The 23,390-nt window shown below is 46.7% G+C and overlaps 11 protein-coding genes across 11 annotated transcripts; 6 read left to right on the top strand and 5 right to left on the bottom strand.

Moving 5' to 3' along the window:
- Positions 1-3,026: 3,026 nt before the first annotated feature.
- On the bottom strand, positions 3,027-3,332 carry PHATR_36988 (predicted protein; the record flags this gene model as incomplete). Its single annotated transcript, XM_002185755.1, has 1 exon — positions 3,027-3,332. The coding sequence occupies one exon, from the start codon at positions 3,330-3,332 to the stop codon at positions 3,027-3,029; it is 306 nt and encodes a 101-aa protein (XP_002185791.1).
- Positions 3,333-4,149: 817 nt separating this feature from the next.
- PHATR_36987 (predicted protein) lies at positions 4,150-5,651 on the bottom strand (the record flags this gene model as incomplete). Its single annotated transcript, XM_002185754.1, has 3 exons — positions 4,150-4,565; positions 4,756-4,891; positions 5,007-5,651. The coding sequence occupies 3 exons, from the start codon at positions 5,649-5,651 to the stop codon at positions 4,150-4,152; spliced, it is 1,197 nt and encodes a 398-aa protein (XP_002185790.1).
- A 453-nt stretch (positions 5,652-6,104) lies between these two features.
- Positions 6,105-6,901, top strand: PHATR_46924 (predicted protein; the record flags this gene model as incomplete). The annotated part of the gene is made up of 1 exon (XM_002185924.1): positions 6,105-6,901. The coding sequence occupies one exon, from the start codon at positions 6,105-6,107 to the stop codon at positions 6,672-6,674; it is 570 nt and encodes a 189-aa protein (XP_002185960.1). The 3' UTR covers positions 6,675-6,901.
- A 509-nt stretch (positions 6,902-7,410) lies between these two features.
- Positions 7,411-8,718, bottom strand: PHATR_46923 (predicted protein; the record flags this gene model as incomplete). Its single annotated transcript, XM_002185753.1, has 1 exon — positions 7,411-8,718. The coding sequence occupies one exon, from the start codon at positions 8,716-8,718 to the stop codon at positions 7,411-7,413; it is 1,308 nt and encodes a 435-aa protein (XP_002185789.1).
- Positions 8,719-9,164: 446 nt separating this feature from the next.
- Positions 9,165-11,565, top strand: PHATR_46922 (predicted protein; the record flags this gene model as incomplete). The annotated part of the gene is made up of 4 exons (XM_002185923.1): positions 9,165-11,062; positions 11,134-11,189; positions 11,262-11,427; positions 11,503-11,565. The coding sequence occupies exons 1-4, from the start codon at positions 9,449-9,451 to the stop codon at positions 11,563-11,565; spliced, it is 1,899 nt and encodes a 632-aa protein (XP_002185959.1). The 5' UTR covers positions 9,165-9,448.
- Positions 11,566-11,710: 145 nt separating this feature from the next.
- On the bottom strand, positions 11,711-13,546 carry PHATR_46921 (predicted protein; the record flags this gene model as incomplete). Its single annotated transcript, XM_002185752.1, has 2 exons — positions 13,453-13,546; positions 11,711-12,904 (listed from the first exon to the last, which is right to left on the bottom strand). Exon 2 carries the CDS (start codon positions 12,497-12,499, stop codon positions 11,711-11,713), a length of 789 nt encoding a protein of 262 aa, XP_002185788.1. The 5' UTR covers positions 12,500-12,904; positions 13,453-13,546.
- Positions 13,547-13,935: 389 nt separating this feature from the next.
- PHATR_46920 (predicted protein) lies at positions 13,936-17,004 on the top strand (the record flags this gene model as incomplete). The annotated part of the gene is made up of 1 exon (XM_002185922.1): positions 13,936-17,004. One exon carries the CDS (start codon positions 13,936-13,938, stop codon positions 17,002-17,004), a length of 3,069 nt encoding a protein of 1,022 aa, XP_002185958.1.
- A 181-nt stretch (positions 17,005-17,185) lies between these two features.
- Positions 17,186-17,731, bottom strand: HSP20C (heat shock protein Hsp20; the record flags this gene model as incomplete). Its single annotated transcript, XM_002185751.1, has 1 exon — positions 17,186-17,731. One exon carries the CDS (start codon positions 17,729-17,731, stop codon positions 17,186-17,188), a length of 546 nt encoding a protein of 181 aa, XP_002185787.1.
- A 976-nt stretch (positions 17,732-18,707) lies between these two features.
- PHATR_13253 (predicted protein) lies at positions 18,708-18,956 on the top strand (the record flags this gene model as incomplete). The annotated part of the gene is made up of 1 exon (XM_002185921.1): positions 18,708-18,956. A coding segment is annotated over one exon (249 nt), but the record flags the coding sequence as incomplete, so codon positions are not given.
- A 933-nt stretch (positions 18,957-19,889) lies between these two features.
- On the top strand, positions 19,890-20,555 carry PHATR_46917 (predicted protein; the record flags this gene model as incomplete). The annotated part of the gene is made up of 1 exon (XM_002185920.1): positions 19,890-20,555. One exon carries the CDS (start codon positions 19,890-19,892, stop codon positions 20,472-20,474), a length of 585 nt encoding a protein of 194 aa, XP_002185956.1. The 3' UTR covers positions 20,475-20,555.
- An 818-nt stretch (positions 20,556-21,373) lies between these two features.
- PHATR_2957 (predicted protein) lies at positions 21,374-22,495 on the top strand (the record flags this gene model as incomplete). The annotated part of the gene is made up of 2 exons (XM_002185919.1): positions 21,374-21,969; positions 22,078-22,495. Coding segments are annotated over 2 exons (1,014 nt in total), but the record flags the coding sequence as incomplete, so codon positions are not given.
- Between the last annotated feature and the right edge of the window lie 895 nt (positions 22,496-23,390).

The following is a 23,390-nucleotide window of genomic DNA, read 5'->3' as shown; positions in this document are numbered from 1 at the left end:
TGACTGTTTTGGGACTCAACCGTTGCCATGCTAACGGATTCTTCTATACTCACGCAATGTATTGTTGATACAATGAGAGAGTAAGATGAATAAAGGGGAAAGCCTCGTAAGGCCCTGATTGTATTGTAATTAATCGGTAACTCAATCAGTTTGACCTCGACTGAATTTAGAATTGTGAGTAGAGACAAATATGGATGTAATCTTTTTGAGTGCAAACAAATCCCTTGGAGCTCCCTTAGGAGTCTCAGTAGAATCAGTACTACTCTCCACGGATATTCACATCACTGGGATAGTAATGTTCTGGTCAATCATATTCATGGAGACCGTAGCCTCTGTACTGTCTTCTATGCGTTGATCCCGCAGAATCCAGATGACTGCAAATGAATGCAGATGAACATGAGACCCTTTGATTGTATGCAGACTTATCTGCTTCGATTCAATCCCAGTTTGTAGACGTGGAGAAGGTATTTTCTTTACCTCTCAAGGGACGACCATAATAGAGAAAATCGCTTATGTAAAGATGATTTCTTGGTCGGCAAGACATGTCGTCTTGCGTGTCACAGTTGCTGCATCCTTAAATGCATACACGTGTCACTTCGCACTGCCTTCGCAAATGACATTTCGGTAATGATCCGAAAAACATTGCCTCTATCCGTAGCGTCGTACAGACGACGACTGGGATGTTCTGACGGTGGCAACTATGTGGGACAGACACTACTCATTGCCTGGCTAACGGATGTAAGTCAATGCGCTCCATTTTCCGCGCCATGCATGTTATGAAGATATTTTCGGTTCCACTATAAGTATATGTGAGCGCGCGTCATAGTATAAGGATACTTTGACGGAAGAAAGATATTTGTGTACAGTTGAATTTGTTCCTTGGGTTTTGTTGTGTCTTGGCAAATTGGAAGATCAATGAGAACTAGTTTATAGCTCTAATACTTCAATCATTGTTTGTAAGTTCTTTGATCCACACTGCTTTTCATGCACAGGTCCTTGTATCCATGGCCTAACAAAAAGGGAGCATTGCCAACAAGTAGAGTTTTATAGTCCCCAAGTCCCTCAGGTGTATTGCCGGTTGTTTCTAATATTGCCCTCCCTGGATTACCAGACTCTGTTCCTAACAGCATTCTGTCCACACGGTGTACTTTGGTAGTATATGGTGACAAGAGTGTTGCCAACAAGTAGAGTTTTATAGTCCCTACGTCCCCTAGGTGTATTGCCGGTTGTTTGTAACAACGCCCTCTTCTGTTTACCAGGCTCTGTTCCTAACAGCACTTCTGTCCATATGGTGTACATTGGTGTATATTGTAACGTACGGCAGGAGCACGCATGTCCCACTGATAGAGATTGGACACTACTTTGTTAGTCCAATTCTTGGTATCAAAGCAACTGACATGCTGGCAAGAAGTATACCATTCCTTATGACCGCAGCATCAGAATATATCTCAGTCTTGTCAGGCTAGATTTGACAAGTTCAAGATGAGCTCGTCAAGAACAACACAGGCCGCTATACTCACAGATATTGTTGACTAGCTTGTACTAGAGAAACTTCAGAGCCTGAACAAAAATGGCAGTTTGTTAGATACCATATCTGCAGTCAAAACTACCATCAGCCATCTTGCATGTTGCATTCTACTATACCGTGACGTCAAGCGTTCATATGGGGTTGATATCACTAATGTAACTCTCTAGGAAAAGTCTATGTGTTTATGTTTTTACAAGTCTGCACAATTCTAGGCACAGAAAGCGCAGAGAAAGGAAGACTGAGAGTGTCCAAGACAATCGTGGGAGCCAGAGAGGGAGTGGCAGCAAGAACATTGGCGTAGCCCAAGGAGCCGGTGGTGACTGTGAGGCGCCGGTCTTTGTTGGCAAGCAAGAAGTGGGCCTGAAAATTGGCAAGCGTGTGAGAAGCACAAGGTAGTTTTTGCCAGTCTTTTCAATCCTGGGGAAGCAGGCCGGAGTGCGCAATGACTTTGTAGCCAGCCCAAACGGCGGCAGCTTCAGAGATGGGGTTGTGTCCGTTGGTGGAGAAAGCAATGGCCTTGTCATATGGGCTTGGTGGTTGTTACGGAGTACTACCAAAGTACAACTGTAGGACAGATCACTGTTAGGACAGTGAGTGGTAAACAAAGGTGGGCGTTGAGACAAACAACCTGCAATACACCTAAGAGGCTTAGGGACTGTAAAACTCAACTTGTTGATGACGCTCCCCATGGATTAGACAGCGGATACAAGGACCTATGCGTAGAATGCAATTTGGATCAATGAACTTATAAAACAATGAGTGGGTGATTACCTTCTACAAACTAGTCAATCTGTTGTTCAGTCCAGTGAACAATCCCACAAAATGCCATTGAATTATTGATCTTCCACAGCTGCCATAATCTCAATAGGCAACCTTTCTTTCACATGTATATATACTTTTGGAACTACAAGTTCCTTGAACAATACCTATGGTGAGTATAGGATCTTGTTCAATCCCACCATGTGCTTTGTGGTACCCCTTTTGTTCCCACAATTGTATCTCCTATGTTCCAATTGTATTTCACTGTACCTTGGTCTTGTAAACCGACAAGTAAGGTCTAAACACATGCGCCTCCAGAAACATAGCAATCATAAGCAATCATACAAATGCTCCCTTTATTGTGAGTCCACAAGGCCACAAAATAAGGCTGACAATATTTCTGTGCGTGCCTCCTTAACTCCATGTGCATAGTTTTGATTCACACTTGTGACATCCATGTTAGGTGAATCATGTCCATGAGACATGTTGCAAGGAGACATACCATAACAGTGGTGTTCCATGGGGTGTACATAGATTGAAAGTTTCCCTGGAGTTTGGCAGGCTTGATGGTGCCATATTTGGTTCAGAGGTGCTGGAGCAAGTTGAAACAGGTCATATTGCTGAATTAAAACAAAGGATGCGCAATGGCGCGAATGTAGATCCGGGGGATGGCGTCAAGAAGCTGCTGACGGAGAGCATTGTTGACGGCAACAAAGAGATTGAAAATGTCAGCATTGTGTTAATGGATGCTGTTGTTCTTGGTAATCTCGGGTTGAGTGGTGCCAATGGGAAGATTGGCTGGCGGGGCGACGGGAATGATGAATGGGACGTTGCTGATGTTGGCGTAAGCGCGAGGGGAGAGCGTTAAGGCCATGTGGCCATGGGCACCACCACCGTTGAGCATTGGGATGGCGGCGGCATTGGTCATGAGTTGGCGTTGCGCGTGTTTGATGGTGGCGTAAATTGGTGGGACGGTGGTGGTGGCGATCGGGTCAAGGACTTTCTGAGGAAAGTCGCTCAATTTGAAATGAGCAGAGGTTGACATCGGGACAGAGAGAAGGCGGATTGGCGGTAGGGCAGGGTTGAGAGCTGAGAGACGCTTAGGTTGCTTCGTAGTTCTATTGATGAACACAAAACGACAATGAAGATCACAGTTGAGGAAAACAATGAACTACGAAGATTATTAGTCTATATTGTACTCATGGATATTCGTAGGTACTGTGGGGCTGTGATTTGTTGTGTGGTGGTCGGGAGCGACTTGGCGTTTAGCAGTGCGCGATTGAACTTCTGGTGAGACGTTGTCCTTACATGGAGTTGGATCAACAATCGTTGCGGTCGTACCCAATACGGACGCTTTCCGTTTCGTTTTCTACTCGATTACTCTAGTAGTGTCTATTCTACCGGCCCTTGTCCTCAGCTGAGGCAGGCATTTGTCCTCAGCTGAGGACGCAAAAATAGAGAAACAAATGGGCCAAATCCTGTAGACACGGTACAAAACTATACAGGTAAACGGGATTTTGCTATGATGGTTAAGAAACACATTTTTACCATAAATACTAGGAGTTACTTGTATCCACTTAGTACTACAAAGTCTTTAACTACCATGCAAGGTAGTCAGGTGTTGGGCAAAGCATGGCTGCCCTCCCGTTGTGTAGCAAATCCATGGTTCTTTGCCTTCAATTGACGCAAAAAAATTATTTAAATGGGCCAAATCCTGTAGATAATCCTGTAGACACAGTAAAAAACTATACAGATAATAGGGATTTAGCTATGATGGTTAAGAAACAAATTTTTACCATAATTAATAGGAGTTACTTGTATCCAATTACTACTATAAAGTCCTTCACTACCATGCAAGGCAGTCAGGTGTTGGGCAAAGCATAGCTGCCCTCCCGTTGTGTAGCAAATCCATGGTTCTTTGCTTTCAATTGTCTCAACATCTTTGCATACAGAGCTTTGCTTTCAATTGTCTCAACATCATTGCATACAGAGCAAACATATGTGGTCTTCTTGGAACACACCAAACACCTTCCCTGCTGTCTTTGGTTTTTAATAGTACCATCTTTGTTCTTTCTTTTTCTTTTGGTGGGTGTTAGATGTGCGGAGAAACCACATTGCGGCTCTCCAGGTCTGGAAATTGTTGGGCTATCCTTGTCCAACTCATCCCTCCCAACTTTGCGACTTCCAACATCATTGTACTGGTTGTCAACCAGCTCCTCGGCTAAGGCACTGTAGAAATCCTTCTGCTTTTCTTCCTGTCCAGCAGACTTTCCTATTCCTGTACATTGGCAGTAGGCTAACCATGTGTCTTGGATATATTCTCATTGCTGACTTCACAACCCCAATGAATCTCAAGCCAATCCTCTTAAGCTTGACAGCTGTCACAACGGAGGCAAAATAAGAATCAGCACACACAATCCAATCATTCCCCCACCAAGGACAAACAAGTTCTTTGATAATCTTTGCACCATGAGGTAGATACTCATCCTCCTCATCACCCTCTTTGTCGGGAGGGTGCAGTTGTGGACCATAGTTGGGCCCGGCTACTGAACTCAAACTTTGTGGTGAGTATGAGGATTCCAAAGAACCAAAGAAGTTCTCCGGCTGTGATTGGATGCTTGTTTTGTTGAGCAAGCATAGAATTTGTAAGCCAACACATAGTAGTCAGCTGGGTCAGCGGAAACATGAGCAGAAAATATTTGAGGCGCGAAAATCTCACCTCATTGTCAGAGTCTTGACCAATAAGGTCACCAACTGAAGTATGGATATAGAAGTGCCTAATATAGACATGGCCACTCACATCCAGCTGGGTTTTTCTTTCATTCACATACCACTCTGTTTGGTGCACTGTGGCTACCAGGTTTTCGGACTCTGTGTCAGCCAAGGTATTGTCATCAACCGGGGTCTCGACAATTTCGGCTACTGGGCTATCGGGCTCTGTGTCGACCAAGGTATTGGGCTCTATGTCAGCCGGGGTTTCAACTATTTCGGCTACTGGGGCTTCGACACTTTCTTCCATCAAGTTTCCGGCTTCCATGTCTGCTTCTGCTGCCTCTGCGGCTATTTCCTCAATTAAGGACATTCCTTCATCTTCTGGCAGTACAAATGCCTTTACACTCCGAATGTTCAGTGTTTTTTCCTTGAACAAACTCTCTCCAAAATCATAAACTGTTGTAATCAAAGTAGAGGTATGCCCGGTTGAAACGGATACAGGGGTGGTCGTGACGTCTAGAACTGTTCCAACAAGCCGCTTGGAGTGCTTGTTGACGCCATATCTCTGTGCACACTTGCTCAGATGCACAACATGACAAGCCTTTGCCGTCACCTTCCCTCCAATTCGAAGTCTAGAATCCCTCACTGGCATGTCTGACAATGCACCAAGCCTAATTTATATGACATAAACCAAGTATCAGGGATGTAATGGCCATTTCATTGACGTCCAGACAAGCCATTTTACCCGCCAAAAAAATTTGAAAAAAAAACGATGAACTTTCCGTTGACGGTCATTTCTCTGTCACTTTTTGATATTAAAGCTTGCTACTTTACCCCAAGACGTTTTAGAGCATGCTGAAGACAACGGTAGCGGTAACTTTCTTTAATAATGATTTCTTTGTTTATTACCATAGGTCTGAAAAGTGGCCTCACCTGAGGACTGGTCCTCAGTTGAGAACAGAAGTAGAATAGACACTAGAAGCTTATCGAGTTCGATGTACTGCTAAAAGAAATCTAGATTCAATCGGACTGACTCGATGCAGATGAGATATTAAAATTCGCGACGGAAGAAGCAGAACCATATCATCACCAACAAAAAGTAAACATGGGAAATTCATCGTCTTCCTCACTTCCAGCCTTGCAAACAGCTGCCAGCTGCGAAACAGCCAAGTTCATGGGAACTTGGTTTGTCATCGCAGTGAAGCCAACAATTTTTGAAAAGACATCCTCTAACGCTGTAGAAAAGTATTCTTTGAAAAAGGGCGAATCGTTCGATATCGACATTGATTTTCAGTTCAACACAAAGGAACCAATTTCATCCAAAACGAAGAGCCTCCCTCAAAAGGGTTATATTGAAGGAGAAAACAAGGCTGACTCTAGCCAGTGGAAGGTATCCCCTTTCTGGCCGATTAAAGCACCATACCTTATTCTCGAAGTTGATGAGGAGTATGCGCATGCTGTTATTGGATACCCTTCCCGCAATTATTGCTGGATTATGTCACGGAAACCCGTCATGGCAGAGGCGACTTACGCCAAGCTAACAAAGCAGCTAGTTGAAAAGCACCAATACAATCTCGATGGTCTACGGAAAGTTCCGCAGGTATGGACTAACGAAGAGCGCGAAAAGCGTGGTCTAACCCAGGAAGAAATTCCTGATGCTTTACTCCAAGACTAACACAAATAGTTATGTTGAAATGTTGAATGTGCACGAACGCTGTCTCTGTTTCCTGTTAATGTTTTTGGCTCGAAGTGACTGGAATAGCACATCGATCCGTACTCCAGTGCGGCCGTATTGATGGCCGTAACAATTTCTCACCTGGAACCTAAAAAATTGACTGTGAGGAGAAATGAGATCACATTTAAAGTCAATACATTCTAGCCTTTACATTTTTGCTTGGGTTGAATATCAAGATTCTTTGTTAGTGAGGTATTAGGTATGCGTCTAGTTATATCTTGAAAGATGTGTCCGTCACTATCAGAATGCAACCCCTCAATTTCAAATTGGGCGTATTTCAATTTCATTGAAATCGTGGAACATCCGCTTTTAAATACAACCATGGTAAGGTTTACTCGACACAGCCTGAAAGGTTGAGTAGCTGATGAATGGGACACGGTATTGGCTGTAAAACAACGCCTCGAAGAGTCCTTGATGAGCAGTCTTTTATGCAAGAGAAAACAGTTGCCATGACATTTGCGTCATAGGCCGAACACCTCATATATTTCTTGGATTGTGGAGTTCTCAGTCTGATTGTAAGCAAGACACTCTTGATGTTTGTAAACAACATTAACTGAGTTGGTCTACCGGCTCCTGGTTGAGCAGATGTTTTCAAAAAGCTAATCATAAATGGATCCATCACAGCCTATAGTGTAGGAGTCTATGCTTTGGTAATGATTGTTCGGACCTTGCTCCGTCATCGGAATTCGTGATCATCAATAGAAACAGATAAAATAGACAGATCATCAAAAACATCCAGCACCTGATATTTGGCAGGATTACAGAACAAATCAAACGCGTTGTGCAGAACCGACTTCAGTGCATCAAAGTCGGGTATATGATCCCACGATAACGCTAGCTTTTCGATTGCATCAAGCTGTCGCGACAGGTTGGTTGATTTGCTATCCGGTTTTAGCTGTTGCAATGCTCGCCCAGTGTACTTGGCCTTCCGTACAGCTTTACGCAACGGGGCGTTGAGAAGTAGCTGAGAGGCTTGCTCCGTTACCACGGAGGCTTCGAAGGTATCCGCGACCGCAATTAATATCTCATTCCAAGCAAAGTCATAGTCTTGGCACGTCACAATATGAATAAGTTCAGTACATGAAGATCTATGATGGCTCGTACTTTTCTCGCCGTCATTTGTAGCCGAACCCGTCCGGGAGTGGTAAAGTGCGGTGAAGTGCAACGGCCGAAACCATTTGCTGGAAGCTAAATGAGGAATCTGCTGCAGAATCCCACCTACGGTAAGTCTCTGGGAGACGTCGTATTCAACGTGTAAGAACTCAAACTTCCGCGCGATCGGATGAATGAGCAATATAACCAAACGATGTTGGCCACCGTGCAGATTCAGAACGTGTGTTTTGGCCAGAGGCAAGTTGTGATGATCGGCCCAGCGAATCGCTGTAGGTACTAGAGGTGTTTCAACGCTACGTTCCGATTGTGAGTCGTCCTCGGTTTCGGTCGTTTCATAACTCTTGGAGTCGAGCCCGTGAATTTGCGGAGCTCGAGTGAGTGGTGGTCGACACGATGCTTGTTTGTTTTTTCCATTTTTATTCTGAAATCGTTTCCCCGCGATTCCATCTAGACGATCAAGGCGGTCCCATTGTGCTTCCAGACTCTCAGCTTCTTGGAGACTCTCTGGAAACACCGGTATGAAGGAATTTTCGTCGAGAAGCGGCGAATTCCACCAGGATACGTTCGGTGGCATTCCCGGATGAAGTAGTGGCGATGTATCATCAGCTTTTCTTGTACTGGGTTTGCGCCGGCGATTCCAGCGTTTCCACAAAGGTGCGGACGTCGGGAGTAAGGAAGGGACCATGGTGGAAAGCGAATGGAAAGAATGGCTCAAATTTCGTTTATGTGTTACAGTTAGCCACAATGACGGGTTTTGAGAACCTTCTTCGACGAGCTTCACTTCAGAATAGCAAACAGTCTCAAACAGATCTGTGGTTGGTGGTAGAATAAGCCCTCTTTGTAGTGCAATAAGTGTGGGAGCTGCAACCATGTGTGGGCTTAGTATCGGAAAAAGAAATTGATATACGCAGAAAAAGCAAATTCTAAGGGATGGCTAAATGAGTACCGTGTGTGGTGATATTCTGAATCCCGATTTAAATAAATAATACGCAGTCACATCTTTTTTGAATACAAATGACATTAAATGTTGTTAGGTCGAGGGAAAATACTTACCGATTTTTTATACGTGAATCTTATCAGATTGATTCAGAGTGCCCGGGGACTGCTTTCTCAAATGGAGTCGCGGCTGTTCGAGAGGATTCTTGCCTTCGGGCGCGAAATACGAATTCAAGTTTTTTCCGTAACTACCTAGTTTTTTCGCAGTATTGCCTAATTTCCGGGGTTTGGAGCTGTGCATTTTCCTGCCTTTCTACCTCCGAAGCAATTAACAGCGACCTTTATCGCGGTTTGCCCGACATTGCAGCTTTGTCGCAACACGGAATGCGCCAATCCTCAGCCGAGATCGGTCGATTTGGTTTCTTGCTCCGAAATCCGTCTGCCTGCTTAGACGACGAAAAGCATTTTTTTTATGGGTAAGCTCTTATGTTGATCAACAACAAGATACCGATTCTCCCCTTGTTTGAGAGAGTGGGTTTGTAGTTGTCGCAGCAAGTTTTGGTGACGATCTGGATAACAGTTCAAGCAGAACGACGGTGTACTCTCCAACGGTGCTGATATTCTGTCGAACAAGATATTCGCAACAAGACACGCCTCCATTTGCAATGGCTCGAGCAGTCGGTATTTCTGTCTCTGGGAGTTCATCCGTCAAAGCGTCAGGGGGTAGTAGTGGTGGAAGGGAAGGCCCCAAACATTCCAGTTCGTGGACGTACACACAGATTTTGACATCCTTGCTAGGTACTTCGGTCCTACTCATTTCGTTGTTTAATATTTACCAGGTCCATCGCAGTAGCGATGCGCTCCTGCAGAGCAAGGCCGACCAATCTGTCAACAATGTTTTGAAAGACTTTATGGAAATGAAGCCATCGAATCCCAACCCCTTCACTTCCGACAGAGACGAAAAAGGTACCGTCCATCAAGTAAGCGTGGCGCAGTATGATCGAATGCATGAAGCAGACGAAGGAGAGCCCATCGAAAGAGACTATTCCGGGGCTGAAGAAAGCGACCGATCCACTCTTGCGGGGCTGTCTTGTGCCGACCACGGCGGTCCATTGGACGAATTCGCTCGTGAAATGGTGTACTGGCAAGATATTTCCAGCGATTCGCAGTACACGAGTCCGTTTCGCAGTAAAAGTGGACAACCCCGCCGGTACATGACTTTCGAACCAGACGGTGGCGGTTGGAACAACATTCGTATGGCCATGGAGACAGTTTTGGGTTTGGGAATTGCGATGGGTCGAACCGTGGTTCTTCCTCCCGAGCAGCGTATGTACTTGCTCGCCAAGGATCGCGGTCGACAAAAAACTGACTTTGGTTTCGCCGACTTCTTTCCCATGCACGAGCTTGCGACCGAAAACGCTGGTTTGGAAATGATCACAATGCAGGAATTTTTACAAGCCGAAGCTATGACGGGTAATTTGCGTGACAAGCATACCGGACAGATTTCCTTTCCACCGGAAAACCGTACGGATTGGGATGGGCAAGATGTCAAGCCGCTGAAAGAATGGCTCCACAATGTCACACATACACCCTTTTGGGCACCAGAAAAATGCATGGCGGCATTTCCCGCGTCGGGCAACCACAAAGATGTCGAGGTATTAAAGTCGATGCTCGAGCAGATTCAAAAGGATGGCGGGCCTTTACAAGAGCACGTACTGGAAAATCCAACCCCAGTAGACGCGACACCAATCGAGCGCATGCGAGAAAACCTTGCCCGGCGAAAAGAGCTTTGTGTATATGACGAAACCATGCAAAAGGAACCTGTCGTTCATTTCATGTGCAACCATAGACTCAGGGTACGCATGCTGGTCCACTTCTACGCGTTTTTGTTCTTTGAAGATTGGCGGGAAGACTTGTGGATGAAGCGCTTCATGCGCGATCATATGAGATATATCGACGCTATTCAATGTCCTGCGGCTCGCATCGTGCACGCACTGAGAGAGTACGCCCGGCAAAAAGATCCTGTAAACAACCCCCGCGGGGACTTCGATACCTTTCATGTAAGACGTGGCGACTTTCAGTTCAAGCGCACGCGAATCTCGGCTGAAGACATTCTCAGCAACACAAGAGACGAGCTGACGGAGGGTGCCGTAATATACATTGCTACAGATGAACGCGACAAGGCGTTTTTCGATCCCTTGAAACAATTCTACGATGTTAAGTTCATGGATGATTTTAAAAATGAATTGGCGAATGTGAATACGAACTACTATGGCATGGTATGTCAAATGGTTGCTCCGAGAAGTGAAGAGAATATTTTTTAACCGTGATTTATATTGCATCTTTACAGATTGATCAGCTCGTTGCATCACGGGGTCAAAAGTTTTTTGGATGTTGGCACTCCACGTAAGTCCGTCGCCGACTCCGCAAAAACTTTTAGGTTGAGGGTCCATACTAATGTATTTTCTCCGTTCTCAGGTTCACTGGCTTTATTGCCCGAATAAGAGGCTATCACTCGGTCAAGGACAACCTGGCGGGTTTCGAAAAAGGGACTCTCCCGACAACATTTTACTACGCAACTCTAGCAAACAAATATGTAATGCACGAATATGCTCCTTTGCATGGCGCTTTTTTCAATCGCGAGGTAAGTACTAAAAAGGCCGGTTGTCTTTGGTCCTAGAGAGGACCTCGACTTATTCATTTTCTCTTCTTTTCTCAGTTTCCGATTAGTTGGAGAGATATCGACAAAAGTGTAGGAAACCTGCCAATTTCTGATGCATAGCCCAAAGGAAAGTCTAGAAACAAATACGTAGCGGTCCTTTCTGATAAGTTCATGAACCTTGATTTCTCGCAGTCTTTATGCATTAACATGGGATCGCTTTTCGTAGCATTGAGCGTTAACGTTACGCAGTTTACTGTTACTTCATTCAATGGGAATTTTGGAAGTCGAGTTCATAGTCGTCGTCACAAATTGACGGCACACTTGGTGCTTTATCTTCGACATAGTACCCCAGCTCGCCAGTATCCGCAGCCACAAAGTCGGCCCGTCCTCGCGTTTGTGCTCGATGCTGGTACACATGATTCATGAACGCACCAGACGAAAAATCTTCGACAAACTGGGATTTGTCCACTTGCGCAAAACGCAAGCGTGTCTCTTCCCGAATCGAGGCACGCATTTCTCCCTCTGCTTGGCAGGCAGGAAAGTCCGTTGAGTGCTGCAACTGAACAGCCCACACCTCCATTGCTTCTATATCAAAGGTAAAGTCCTGACCAGCACCGAGTAATGGTCCCGACTCAAACGTCGTATCCGTTGTACACGCTCGGCATCCTTCCAGCGTTGCGGTAATGTGCAATCGTGGGGAATCTTCCGCAACCCCACCCACAGCCAATCCAGAAAGTATTCCTTGCCGGGAGCGAGAAGGAACATGCAGATACTGCCAGTACGAGTCTCCTATGCGACTGTAAAGCTGCCAGCTTGGTTCAAGAGCGAACAAAAAGGCGTCCTTAGAAGGCCCGTCGGGACTCGCTCCGAACCATTTCGTGGAGCTCTTCCAAGGTACTTGAGTAAAGTAGCCGAACCGGGCACCCCCAGTAGATTGAATCAGTAGTACTGTAGGTCCCACATAATTCCACAAGGCTTGCTGAAGGGTTAAAAAACTTAGTCCATCCTTCAAGGCACTCGAGTAAAGGCGTTTCCATGGCCCATCCAAAGTCATGGCCGCTAGCGTGACTCGATCAAGACGAGTGTGCTGCAGCAGTATAGAAGAGGGAGAATCGAGCGTCACGGACCGAAATGACGGTTGCCGGCTCGCTTCAAAAAGATGCGTAGGAATGAGCGCTATATGCCATACGGACGCGACAAAAAGCGAAAAATTGGGACAAGTCTTGTTCACCCAATCGCGCCACTCTGCATTGGAAATCTTGTTGTTACTGATGCTGGAGGACAGGGAATCAATCCAGGCTAGTGGCGTTTCTGTACTGTATGGTGTAATACGGTCGACCGTTTCGGCATCTTTCGTCGAGGCAAGAAATTCGTAGGCGACGGCAAAGCGATGCAACAGACTTGCTAAGGCTTCGACACTGGCGACATGGTTGCCTTGGCCTTGGATTGCGCTCCCGTCCTGGTCCAGAACAGCATCAAACAGGGTTTTCATAAGAAAGTGTGAGGATCGTCGACCGCATAGCGAGACAAAGGTTTCTAACAATCTAGCTGTTTCCATCAGAGAGAGCGGCTCGTCGCAACCGTCTGCTTCTGATACTAGATCCAACACGAAAACAGAACGCAACGTATGGCAAAAGATTTCAATCAATTCTGGTAAAAGATGCTGCTCAACATATTCCAGCTTGGTCAACATTTCGTCGGTCGTCGCGCCAAGATTGGCATCGGTAACAGGCCCAGACGGAACTGCGCGACGCAGATCCGACAACCGTAGATCCTTTGCGATGTTGCTGCCGTTTATGAGTTGAGCCTCAGTACCGCCCAAAAGCAGTGATTGGAGCTGCGACAGAGAAAACACCAAACAAATGCCTTCCAACTCGGTTTCGCTGACAGGGAAATGATCTAGCAGCATCTCATTGACACTGCGTGTGGAGGTGGCCGAGCTTTGGATCATGCCGACGACGCCAATCACTCAAGGATTAAAAATGGTTCTACAACGACCAGACTCACTCAGCTTTCGTTTCAATCTGCTTTTATTCCCAAAATTCACCAGAAATGTTGAGTGATTCTTGGCAACTGTGCCTTGTTAGTCGCTGAAAAAGAGAATATCTCACTGTAAGTAAAAACGAATCGGAGAAACGCATCTGCATCGCGACGGCAAAGCGTAGGCAATAAAATTAGGCATCGACGGGAGGAATCAACAGAATGATCGACAGGAATACCACCTTTTGCCTGACACTACTTGAACTTGCAACCAATAGTTTCCGAATTTAAATTTCGAATTAAAACCCTACACAGGATTCGTTCCCTTAAGGGTTTGTGTCGATATGGGACAATGACAACACGCAAAACTGAACATCCAAGGAAACGACGGACAAGGCCTTGAACCACTGAAGTCCCGGTCTAGAGTACCTACATCACACAAAGACCTGATCTGGGAGGACCGAAAACGGTACGGCCCCTTGGAATTTCGAGGACGGCATCGATATCATCATGGTGGTTGCGGAGGAAGGTATTGAGAAACAGCCCGCGCTATCCGCCGTCAACTGCAATCAGCTGCAGCAGAAAGCCGAAGAGCATTCAAAAGATAATTTAGACGCGCAACGAAATCATGACAATTCATTCTGCCAGGACGAAGTGAATGGCGCCACACAAGCAATGATACATCCCGTTACAACGGCATTGTTAAAGCGTTTGGAACGAGATTTTGAACAAGCAGGAAAACGCACAGTCCGTGATTGTTTGCGTTCCAAAATTCTACCTTGTGCACCTGTACAAAGCTTGATCCAGTCGCTTCTCTCGGGATCGGGCAGTAGTGAAAATGGCAGCGAATCTCTCACACAAACTACTAATTTTATCACGGCGCACGACTTACATGATTCTCATGTGGCCATTCTCAACTCCTATCTGCACAGTATCAAAGACGATGCGCTGTACCACGAGAACTCGACCAACAACACGCATGGAAAAACAAGTCTTATGAAGCCTTCTATTTGGTTTATCTCACGATTTGCCACGGTGACGCGGTTTTTGCAATTCTTGTTTGAATTGCTGAAGGTCGGCGTCAACCCGGATCCAAACTTTCTTCCTTTCGATCGTGCACAAGTACAGAAATGGATTTTGGAAGAGCTCAAAGCCTTGCTCGATGTAACTCAGAGTTTGATGGTCAGGGCGGATACCAAAATTCATATCGAGAATGCTTCCTGGGCAGACTGTTACGATTCAGACACGACTCAGCACTGGAACGCCTTTCAGGTGGGAGCATTTGTTTTCGGCTCCGTAACAAGGCTTGACCACTACGCCCGCTCTAGTCCGCCCATGATTTCACCATTATGGAAAGGTCTATGCGACCTTGTCACGGCGGTAAAGTCGTCCTCCAGTGATCCAATTTGTCACTCGTGGTTACCGGCTGGGTTGCTATGCCCTGCGTTATACGCATTGCACAGCTATTTGGAAGAGGGCTTGCGACCATTGTTAGAAGCCATTCAAGCGGCTGTGTTCCATAATGAGATCCCATCTCAGCCGCAATTTCAGCTGCAGCTGCGAATCTTCTCCTTTCTGACAGGACGTGTCTTGACGCTGCTGGAACATTTGCCACTGATCGACCCCCAGGATGATTGGCAATCGGCAGTTATTAGGAACATGTTTGACGTACTGGTAACGCTGAGAGGACTGGAGCCATTTTTGCAGACACAGATGGGTATAGATCTACCTTATCCGGAGCATTTGGTACCTCTCACAGAAAAGGCACGGCGTGGACTGGAGTCTTTGCTTTGGACCCAAGTGGGAAAGGAGAGACAAAATAACTGTAGCAGCAATGCTGGCCGGAGTCTACAGATTTCTACAGTCGAGAGTTCTTTATTTCGCTCGGGTGAAAGTGCATCGGCTCCATCCCTGTGTAACGTCTCTCTTGCATTTGGCCAAATTTTGGTGTACCATGACATTTTAGAAAACGGATTGACAAAAGAGTTTGCGAAGGATCATTTACTCATGTCGGTGCGTGTTTGCCGACAGCTTCTATTCTTTTCCTGGCCTTTGTGTTTTAGCGCCTTTCTTGGTGAAGCATCAAGGTCCCTCCACGATGTAATACTGCGAACTACACGACTCGTATCGCAAACTTTGTGGTGCTGTGAGCGATCCGATTATTTCTGCCGGAATGAGGACACATGTCGAGCCCAATTTTACAGCGTTTTGGTGAAATGGCTGTGTCCAGTCTTCCCCCAGTGTGAAAAAAGTGATACAGCAATGCTCTCAAGAGCAATACAAAATCCATGGACACAAGAAGTTACAGTTACAATCATTGCGCTGCACGCATCAGCGATCGGAGAAAGCATTCCGCCGAGTGACGAATCACTGGTCACGTTGCTAATCAAGGTTCTGTTTGATCTGCGGACTAGAGCGGAATTGAGGGCCAATGTGGCCTCGGTACTGTTCCGATTGTGGGGTACTGATAACATAGGTTTGAAGTTTCAAATGGAAAAGCTCTTGCGGGAGGAATACCAGGCACTGCGCCAAAAATATTGTCAGGCAAAGCGAAAACGAAAGCGTCGACCGTCCAAATTGGTGTCTTTGCAGCTCATGACAATTGTGACTGGTTTCCTCCAGGAGATTCAATTGCCGATGAGGAGTCCGTCTGAATTTATTGCACGTCTGTCTCCACGAATAAGTTACCAAGCACTCATGGATGCGGTGGTGGTCATTGAAAAGTCGCATCCTTTTTCACCTCGTGAACTTGAACCTCTGGTGCAATCGTGTGTAAAAGCTTGGACACGGATCGAGAAGTCTTCGAGAGGCCGACGCAGACGGTTCGTTGCATTCGTTGCTATAGTAATGAGAATTTTCTACGAAAACGTGGAGGAGACCTGTGGGGGTTCGAGCACGATAGTCCTTGCATTGATTGAGCTTGTCAGACTATGCACAAGTCCAAAATGCTTAAAAGAGGTCTCTCGCGCCGATCAGCCTTATTCAATCACAGTATTTGGTGCTGCTCGGTTACTTGGGGTGCTGGGACAGGTTTTAACTCCAAAAACATCACAAGTTGTCCTGCAAAATTTGACGGAATCGTTTCACCGGCTGTTGTCGATTAAGTTTTGGCCAATGCAATTATTTGCCATGACGGCTTTGGTTCGTTTCGCTTCTAGCATTCCTTCCAGATACAAAAATCTTTTGCCGAATTGCGTCCCGTCTTCAATGCAAAAGCTTTTGCAATGTCGCTTACAATGTTCAGTACTTGGTGGTAGTTGTGACAACAAACCAAGACGATGGCTGCATTGGCAAGTCGCTCAAGAACTTTACAAGTTGACAGTTCCCCCAGACAAACTAGAAAACAAGAGAGTTTTCCCGTCCTCTTCCTCATTTTCTGTTTCGGTTGGATCTTATTTCATATCCATGCCAACCCAGGCGGGGCGCAAGGCTGTTGTAATTTTCCCGCCAGACGAGGAGTCCTTGAAGGACATTCACTGCATGCTGGCTGGAGGGGACTTTAACGAGAAGCCACACGTTCAAACCGTCCGCCATACTTGTACTATGCCGAATGGGGAATGCAAACTGTTCCTGCAGTAATCAAAATATGCTAAAATGCGTGAATTTATCGGTTTGCATTATTCGTATCTACTATCATCAATATTGGCATCAACGGAAAGAATGTGGCCTCGTCATCGATTTCGTAGGATTCATTGCTAAGGACTTCATGCAAAGGCAAAATATAAAGGTCTGAATGCGAACAGAACTCTGAGAATTTTACCTATTTGGTGTCGTCGTTCGTTGCAATCTTGATTTCTTTGTGATCCTGTGCCACATCAGATGTTTGCTCACCGCTTTGAACAAGGCTAGAGCTATCGGTCAAAATAGGAATCTTTCGAACTCGCCTCCCTAGCTTTTCCAAGTCTTTGGGGCCCGAAATAACGAGTATTCCGTTGTTGAGGTTTGCGTTGACCTTGTCGCTCTCAACAGTCGGATCTAGCGTGTAGCTCTGAGAAAATGTAGATGTGAAGCTATACGTCCCACTCTTGGATTCTTGGTGACCTTGGATTGAAAGAATGTTGTCGTTGACACTGACATCGATGTTCTTAGAATCAATACCCGGAACGGCAATAGCAAGTTCAAACTTCTCATCATTGTCCGTCACTTCGCAACGTGGATAACTGCTAAAATCTGCTAATTCGCGATTCGTGGGAGCATAGGACTGGCGAAGAAGTCGTTCTGCCGGGGAATAGGCATGTTGGACCATCGGACTCAATATCCCATAAGGCATACGTTCAAAGCTCCAAGAATTAGCCGCAGAGGCCATGCTGGCGAGAGCAATTGCCAAGAAAAAGGTATGTTTCATGGTGAAAATCATGAAATTCGTTTTTATGATGGCAAATGATGAGGAGAGTATTCGCAAACGAAAAGAAAAAAGAATACGTGAAAGCGGGTCTGAAAAAGAAATTCTTCGAGATTTCATTTAATCGACGTTCCTTTCTTTTTTGTCGCAAGATACAATGCCACGTGGAATATGTTGAAATCCAAATTTTGTGAAGCAAGATTTCGGTGTCATGCCATGGGGGCGAGGATCTTGACGATGGTGACAGTGAGTGCCTCCTGCACTCTCGAAGCGACAGTATTTATTTTTAAGAATGAGAATTGAAGCATGCCCAACCTTGCTTTTGATTGTAGCGATTGTGACGGCTTATGAGGCCTCGGCAACGGCATTCATCACTTCCCTTCGTTCGAGTAATTTAGTTTCGAAGATTTCTTCAGATCAGTTGCAAATGGCTTTGACGCCGGTGGGGCCTTTCTGTCCCTTTAGATCTGAGACTGCGATCGATGTAGAACCGCGTATGGAAAAATTGAACTCTGCTGGCCCCGAGTTTGCCGCCGAGATGACCAGACTCAATCTCGATATGCAGATGGGTCAAACTCCCGAACCTCAACGACTTCTCAAAGTAGCAGACGGGATTGACGATGCTGTCGAGCAATGGGAAAATTTGATCACCCGGCTCAGCATTTCTCCAGACTTTCAGACAAAGGAATACGCCAAATTAACACAGGCACACTTAGACACCCACGGCGTGACGGTACAAAGTATTGGATCCATGATGCGTTGGCAGGGTGCTTGCATGCGGGCAATGGCGAAAAACACGCCGCCTCCCATGCCCCCATCCGATTTGGATTTGGCCAAACTTATGCAGCAAGCGAATGATAGTCGAGAGAAGCCATCTATTACCGCGATGGCAGCGGCTGAATCAATAACGAGCTCACCGTTCAGCGGAGACGAGGAAGCGTTTCAATCGCCGACTGTTAAGGACGAATACGAAAAGCTGTGCCGGGATCACATGTCCCTAATTCAGTTTGGCGGAAAATATGCCGAATTTGATCCACTGGGAAAGATCCGGTACCTAGACGAGATTGAAAAAATTGAAGACCGATGGGAGGTCTTTTTCGCTCGATTCAAGCTAATGGGCTTTCTAAACAAGTCATATGTGACGCAATGTAACGATTTCTTGGCAAGCATGGGACTGGATGAGGAGCAGTATCGCAAGTTATTGAAAAAATGCCACAATATGATGCGATCCGACGCTGAAGCCGATCGCAACCGCATGGGAATATGATCGCTTATTGCGGATGTGTAGTTTGCAATGATTATGAGCTGTTCCCACATTCGTTTGCATATTGACCTAGCGAGGATAAACTATGTACCTCATTCGCGTACCTGCTAGGAATGGCTTTGTCTGCCAAAAGTGTTCTGCTTAGAGTGTACTACTGACTACATGGCTATCCGTGTCTCTTCGCTACTTCGGTGAGAAGGAGTCCATTGTGATGGGCCGTCTATAACTTCTGGCGCTGACGGTGAAACGGGGCAAGTCTGTCGGGAATTTTATGGATGGATCTTTGAATTTTAAGGCAATCTGGTTTTCTGCAAATGTTGCGATACGGTCTCGACAGATTATGGTCTAATTGTCTAAGTCTACTGATGGAGATGCCATCCTCATTTACATTACCCTGTTAGAGGCTGTTTCTACCTAGCTCGTTGACAAGAGGGCGACGGAAGGTAGAAGAACCGTTGCCGCTGACGCAAGCAGGACAGAAGAAGTAGCCGGTTGCGAATGCAAGATTGTACCGCTGACGTACAAACCGATATGGACGGGGCAAGTGACATGGATATAAGTCTGACCTGCGGACCATAATGCTGAGTCAGAATCTGGGTGCCTCATGCGAATCCAGAACCGCAACCAGAGACACAGTATATTTCTACGTGGATGACCAAGGCCACAAAATATGTTGAAATGAATTTTTTTTACGAGCTAGGTAGGACCCAGTAAGGACGTCGTCGCTAATTGTCAAGTGCGTAGCATGTTGTTTCCAGAAGCAGATCCCTAGCTCGTGTTTCGCTGGTACCTCGGCAGGAAGCAATCCAAATTCTATAATTTTTACGACTGTATCTCGTAGTAAGTTACTCTTGCATCATGAAGACTACCGCCATCATCGCTTGCACACTCTTGGCTTCGGCTTCTGCCTTTGCCCCTGCACCTACTAACGGCCGCGTGTCCACTGCCCAAAACGCTTTGGCCGACCGCATTTTCAACCTCGACTTGTTCGATCGCGACGGCAACAAGTACGGAGCTCGCTCGAACAAGAATGTCAAGGTAGGCAAGCTCGGAGACAACTCCTATGTCCCTGCTGGACTCAGCAAGGCTCAGTACGAAAAGGTCCGTGCGGAAGAAAAGAAGAAGAAGGACGAGAACTACCAGCGCAATGTGAAGAAGGCTGGCAAGTTCATCGATTACACTGAGTGGTACATGGCGCGTGGAACCGATCTTTCTCAAGGCTGGAAGAAATCTGTCACGCTAGGACACCGCATGGCCAAGACCAAGTTCGACTGGTCCGGAACTGCGGACGCCAAGACTTTGGACTCCGCCACTTCGACCGGAATCTTCGGAAAGAAGGCTGCCGCGAAGAAGACCGTTGTCGCCAAAAAGGCTGCCCCCAAAAAGGCCGCTGTCGCTGCTAAAAAGACGGTTGCCGCCAAGAAGCCCAAGTACTTCTACTAAGTAGTCGACACTGTTGTGTATCACAAGATTGTTAGCTTTAGAAGATGTTAAATTTTCATTACAGAATCATCGTGCTAACCATTCTTTTTTCGGTAAGACTTGCCCCCTTGAAGGGTTTTACGTACGAACGGGAGAACCACACATCATCGTCTTCCGCAGTGATTGGGCGAAAACAGTTCTCGGCTTCGTCGTGGAAATACACACGTCACACAGTGGTCGGCACTTCAACTTTGGCGCCAAGCCACCTGTCCGAGGTAGGTTGGAAGACAGGCCCTACCCTAACCCAATCGCAGTCGGTATTTTTTTGTAACAGTGAATTGACATGACAAGCTGGCCTGATTGTTGTCCTTTTCTGGCAATGAACAGGTAGGTACTCTGCTTGCCTCTTATCATATTTGAGCACAAGGATAACAACGGGCTGCCGTCATTTCACATTGGGTAATAAAGGATTCTTTTAAATACGGACTATGAGCGCCAGCGAAACAGGCGAAGTATCTCGCAAGCGCAAAGCCGAGGAAATAGAGGCCGAGGTAGCCAAGGGCGAGCCGGAGAAAGATGATGAACCCCCGGCTGCTGCTCCGACATCAGACAAAGTCGCTGATGAGGCAGAGAAGGAACCAGATAACGACAATACGGAAGCTTCCACATTAGAACAGATCGATCCATCGATTAAAGATTCACAAGGGATAGACGAGACGGCGATGATGGAGGTGGACCAGGCTGACATCTCACCGACAGAAGATCCCCTTCCGGCTTCAAACTCTCCCGCTGCTACTGGAGAAAGGGATGCCGAATCCAACCTAGTTGAGGAATCTACTGATACTGCTACGAACAATCGCGAGCAAGCTTTAGAGGACTCTGTTGGAGCTTCGAAAGACGCCCAGAATGTCTACGATAGCCTTCGATGGATCGTGGTTCGCAACGACGGGGAACCCGATTCCATGATTAAACTCGTTGGTCTCAAATCGCTCTTTTCGAAGCAGTTACCCAAAATGCCGCGGGCATATATTGCCCGTCTTGTGTTTGACCGCCGTCATACATCCTTGGCTATTCTCAACGATAATCCCGACGTGAAAGATTCCGACGAAGAAATTATTGGCGGTATTTGCTACCGTGCTTTTCCGGAAATGCGTTTTGCCGAAATTGCTTTTTGTGCCGTTAATGCGTCCCATCAAGTCAAAGGATACGGCACCAAGCTTATGAACTTGCTCAAAAAGATTGGCGCCGAAACCGGAATCGAATATTTCATTACGTACGCCGACAACTACGCCATTGGCTACTTCAAAAAGCAAGGGTTTGCCAAGAATATTTCCATGCCCAAGGGTCGATACTTTGGCCTAATCAAGGACTATGACGGTGGCACACCGATGGAATGCTACGTCCATCCCTCTATTGATTTTACCCGCGTTCCGGAAATGCTGCAGGCGCAACGGAATTTTATTCTCGCGCAAGTGAGTCGCGTCGCCAAGAGCCGGATCGTGTACGAGCCGTTGTCGTCGTGGCGAGACGCGAGTGAGGAAGGATCCTTGGCAACAGCGAATTCACGCGTCCCGGGCTTGACGGCGACACCGGTGGGGACGTCCGCGAACGCCACAGCCGTTAGCTTATCACGGTCCAATCAAGCGGCCGCCCGCGCGTTGGCCATTCCCGGGATTGCCCAGGCCGGTTGGACGTTGGCCGATTTGACCACCGCCAGTGGACAAGGCAAGGAAGCGGATCGTCAGAAGAGTGCCCTCAAAACTACGCTGTTGGCAATGTTACGGAAAATTGAAGAGCAGCAATTTGCGTGGCCTTTCCGGGAGCCCGTAGATCTGACGGAAGTTCCGGATTATTTGCAAGTCGTGACGACCCCGATTGACTTGTCGACAATGGAAAAGCGGATCCGGGCCGATCTGTACCGGTCCAAGCAAATGGCGTTTGCCGATCTAATGCTCATGGTGAACAACTGCAAATTATACAATGACGACGGAAGCCCGTATATGGAGTGTGCGACTAGTTTGGAACGATACGTGAAGAATCTCTTTCAACAAGATACGGGTACGACTTCTGTCGGAGGTGCGGGGTCCAAGAGTTAGCGCCGGGCGAGACCGCGATACCATGACGTGTTGGGATGTTGGACACCCCCTGTGTACTCGGGAAGATTCCTCCGGCCGGGCAGTTGGGGGACAACCGTAATGGGTTTTTACTGCTCTTCTAGATGCCGAGCATAGACGGTTCGTCGACTATACACCTACTCATCTATACAATTAACTACCTAGATGATGCAATACGTATGTATGCATGAGGAATATCTTTTGGAGTTTTGTTGACTGACATGGGAGTATGTGTAGCTACCGTATCCGCATCGGTTTGATTGCCACCCTCCAGCCCTTTCAGTGTGTCAAAATGGAGGGGTGAGGGCTATTCGGAACGAGGGGGGAATATATACTGGTCATAGTGGAAGGAGATTCGTGCTCGATTCGACTCGGGATTTGGCGGGTCTCAATCCGCCCAAAGGGACCTACTACAATTCGCGGATGACACACTCGGTTGGAATTAGGGAATTCGACCCTGGAATGTCTGACTGGTATACGATTTCTGAGTCAGACCGTAAAACACCGCGCGTAAGATGACCTCATCGTGACATATGCCGAACCTTCGCCATTCCATCCGCGGCTGGCGAATTCGTCCAGTACGACGGCAGTAGCACACGACACCCCCACGTTTTTCCCGCACGAAACAGAGTTTTGGGGTGCAATTGGGACGAAACGAAGAAGGAAGAAACCAGCGAAGACACGCCGCCGTAGTGTCGGTCTCATTCATAACATTCACACCGTCGTACATTCACCACGTTCTTGATTGCTGACTTGCAGTTACCGTCAGACCAAACCAGATTATATCTCCCACACGAGTCAACCAGACGTCGTCTCATTGCGT

Source organism: Phaeodactylum tricornutum, chromosome 11, assembly GCF_000150955.2.
Source record: "Phaeodactylum tricornutum CCAP 1055/1 chromosome 11, complete sequence".
NCBI lineage: Eukaryota > Bacillariophyta > Bacillariophyceae > Surirellales > Neidiaceae > Phaeodactylum > Phaeodactylum tricornutum.
Note: the sequence above shows the minus strand (reverse complement) of the source record. Positions and strands in the feature narration are given on the sequence as shown.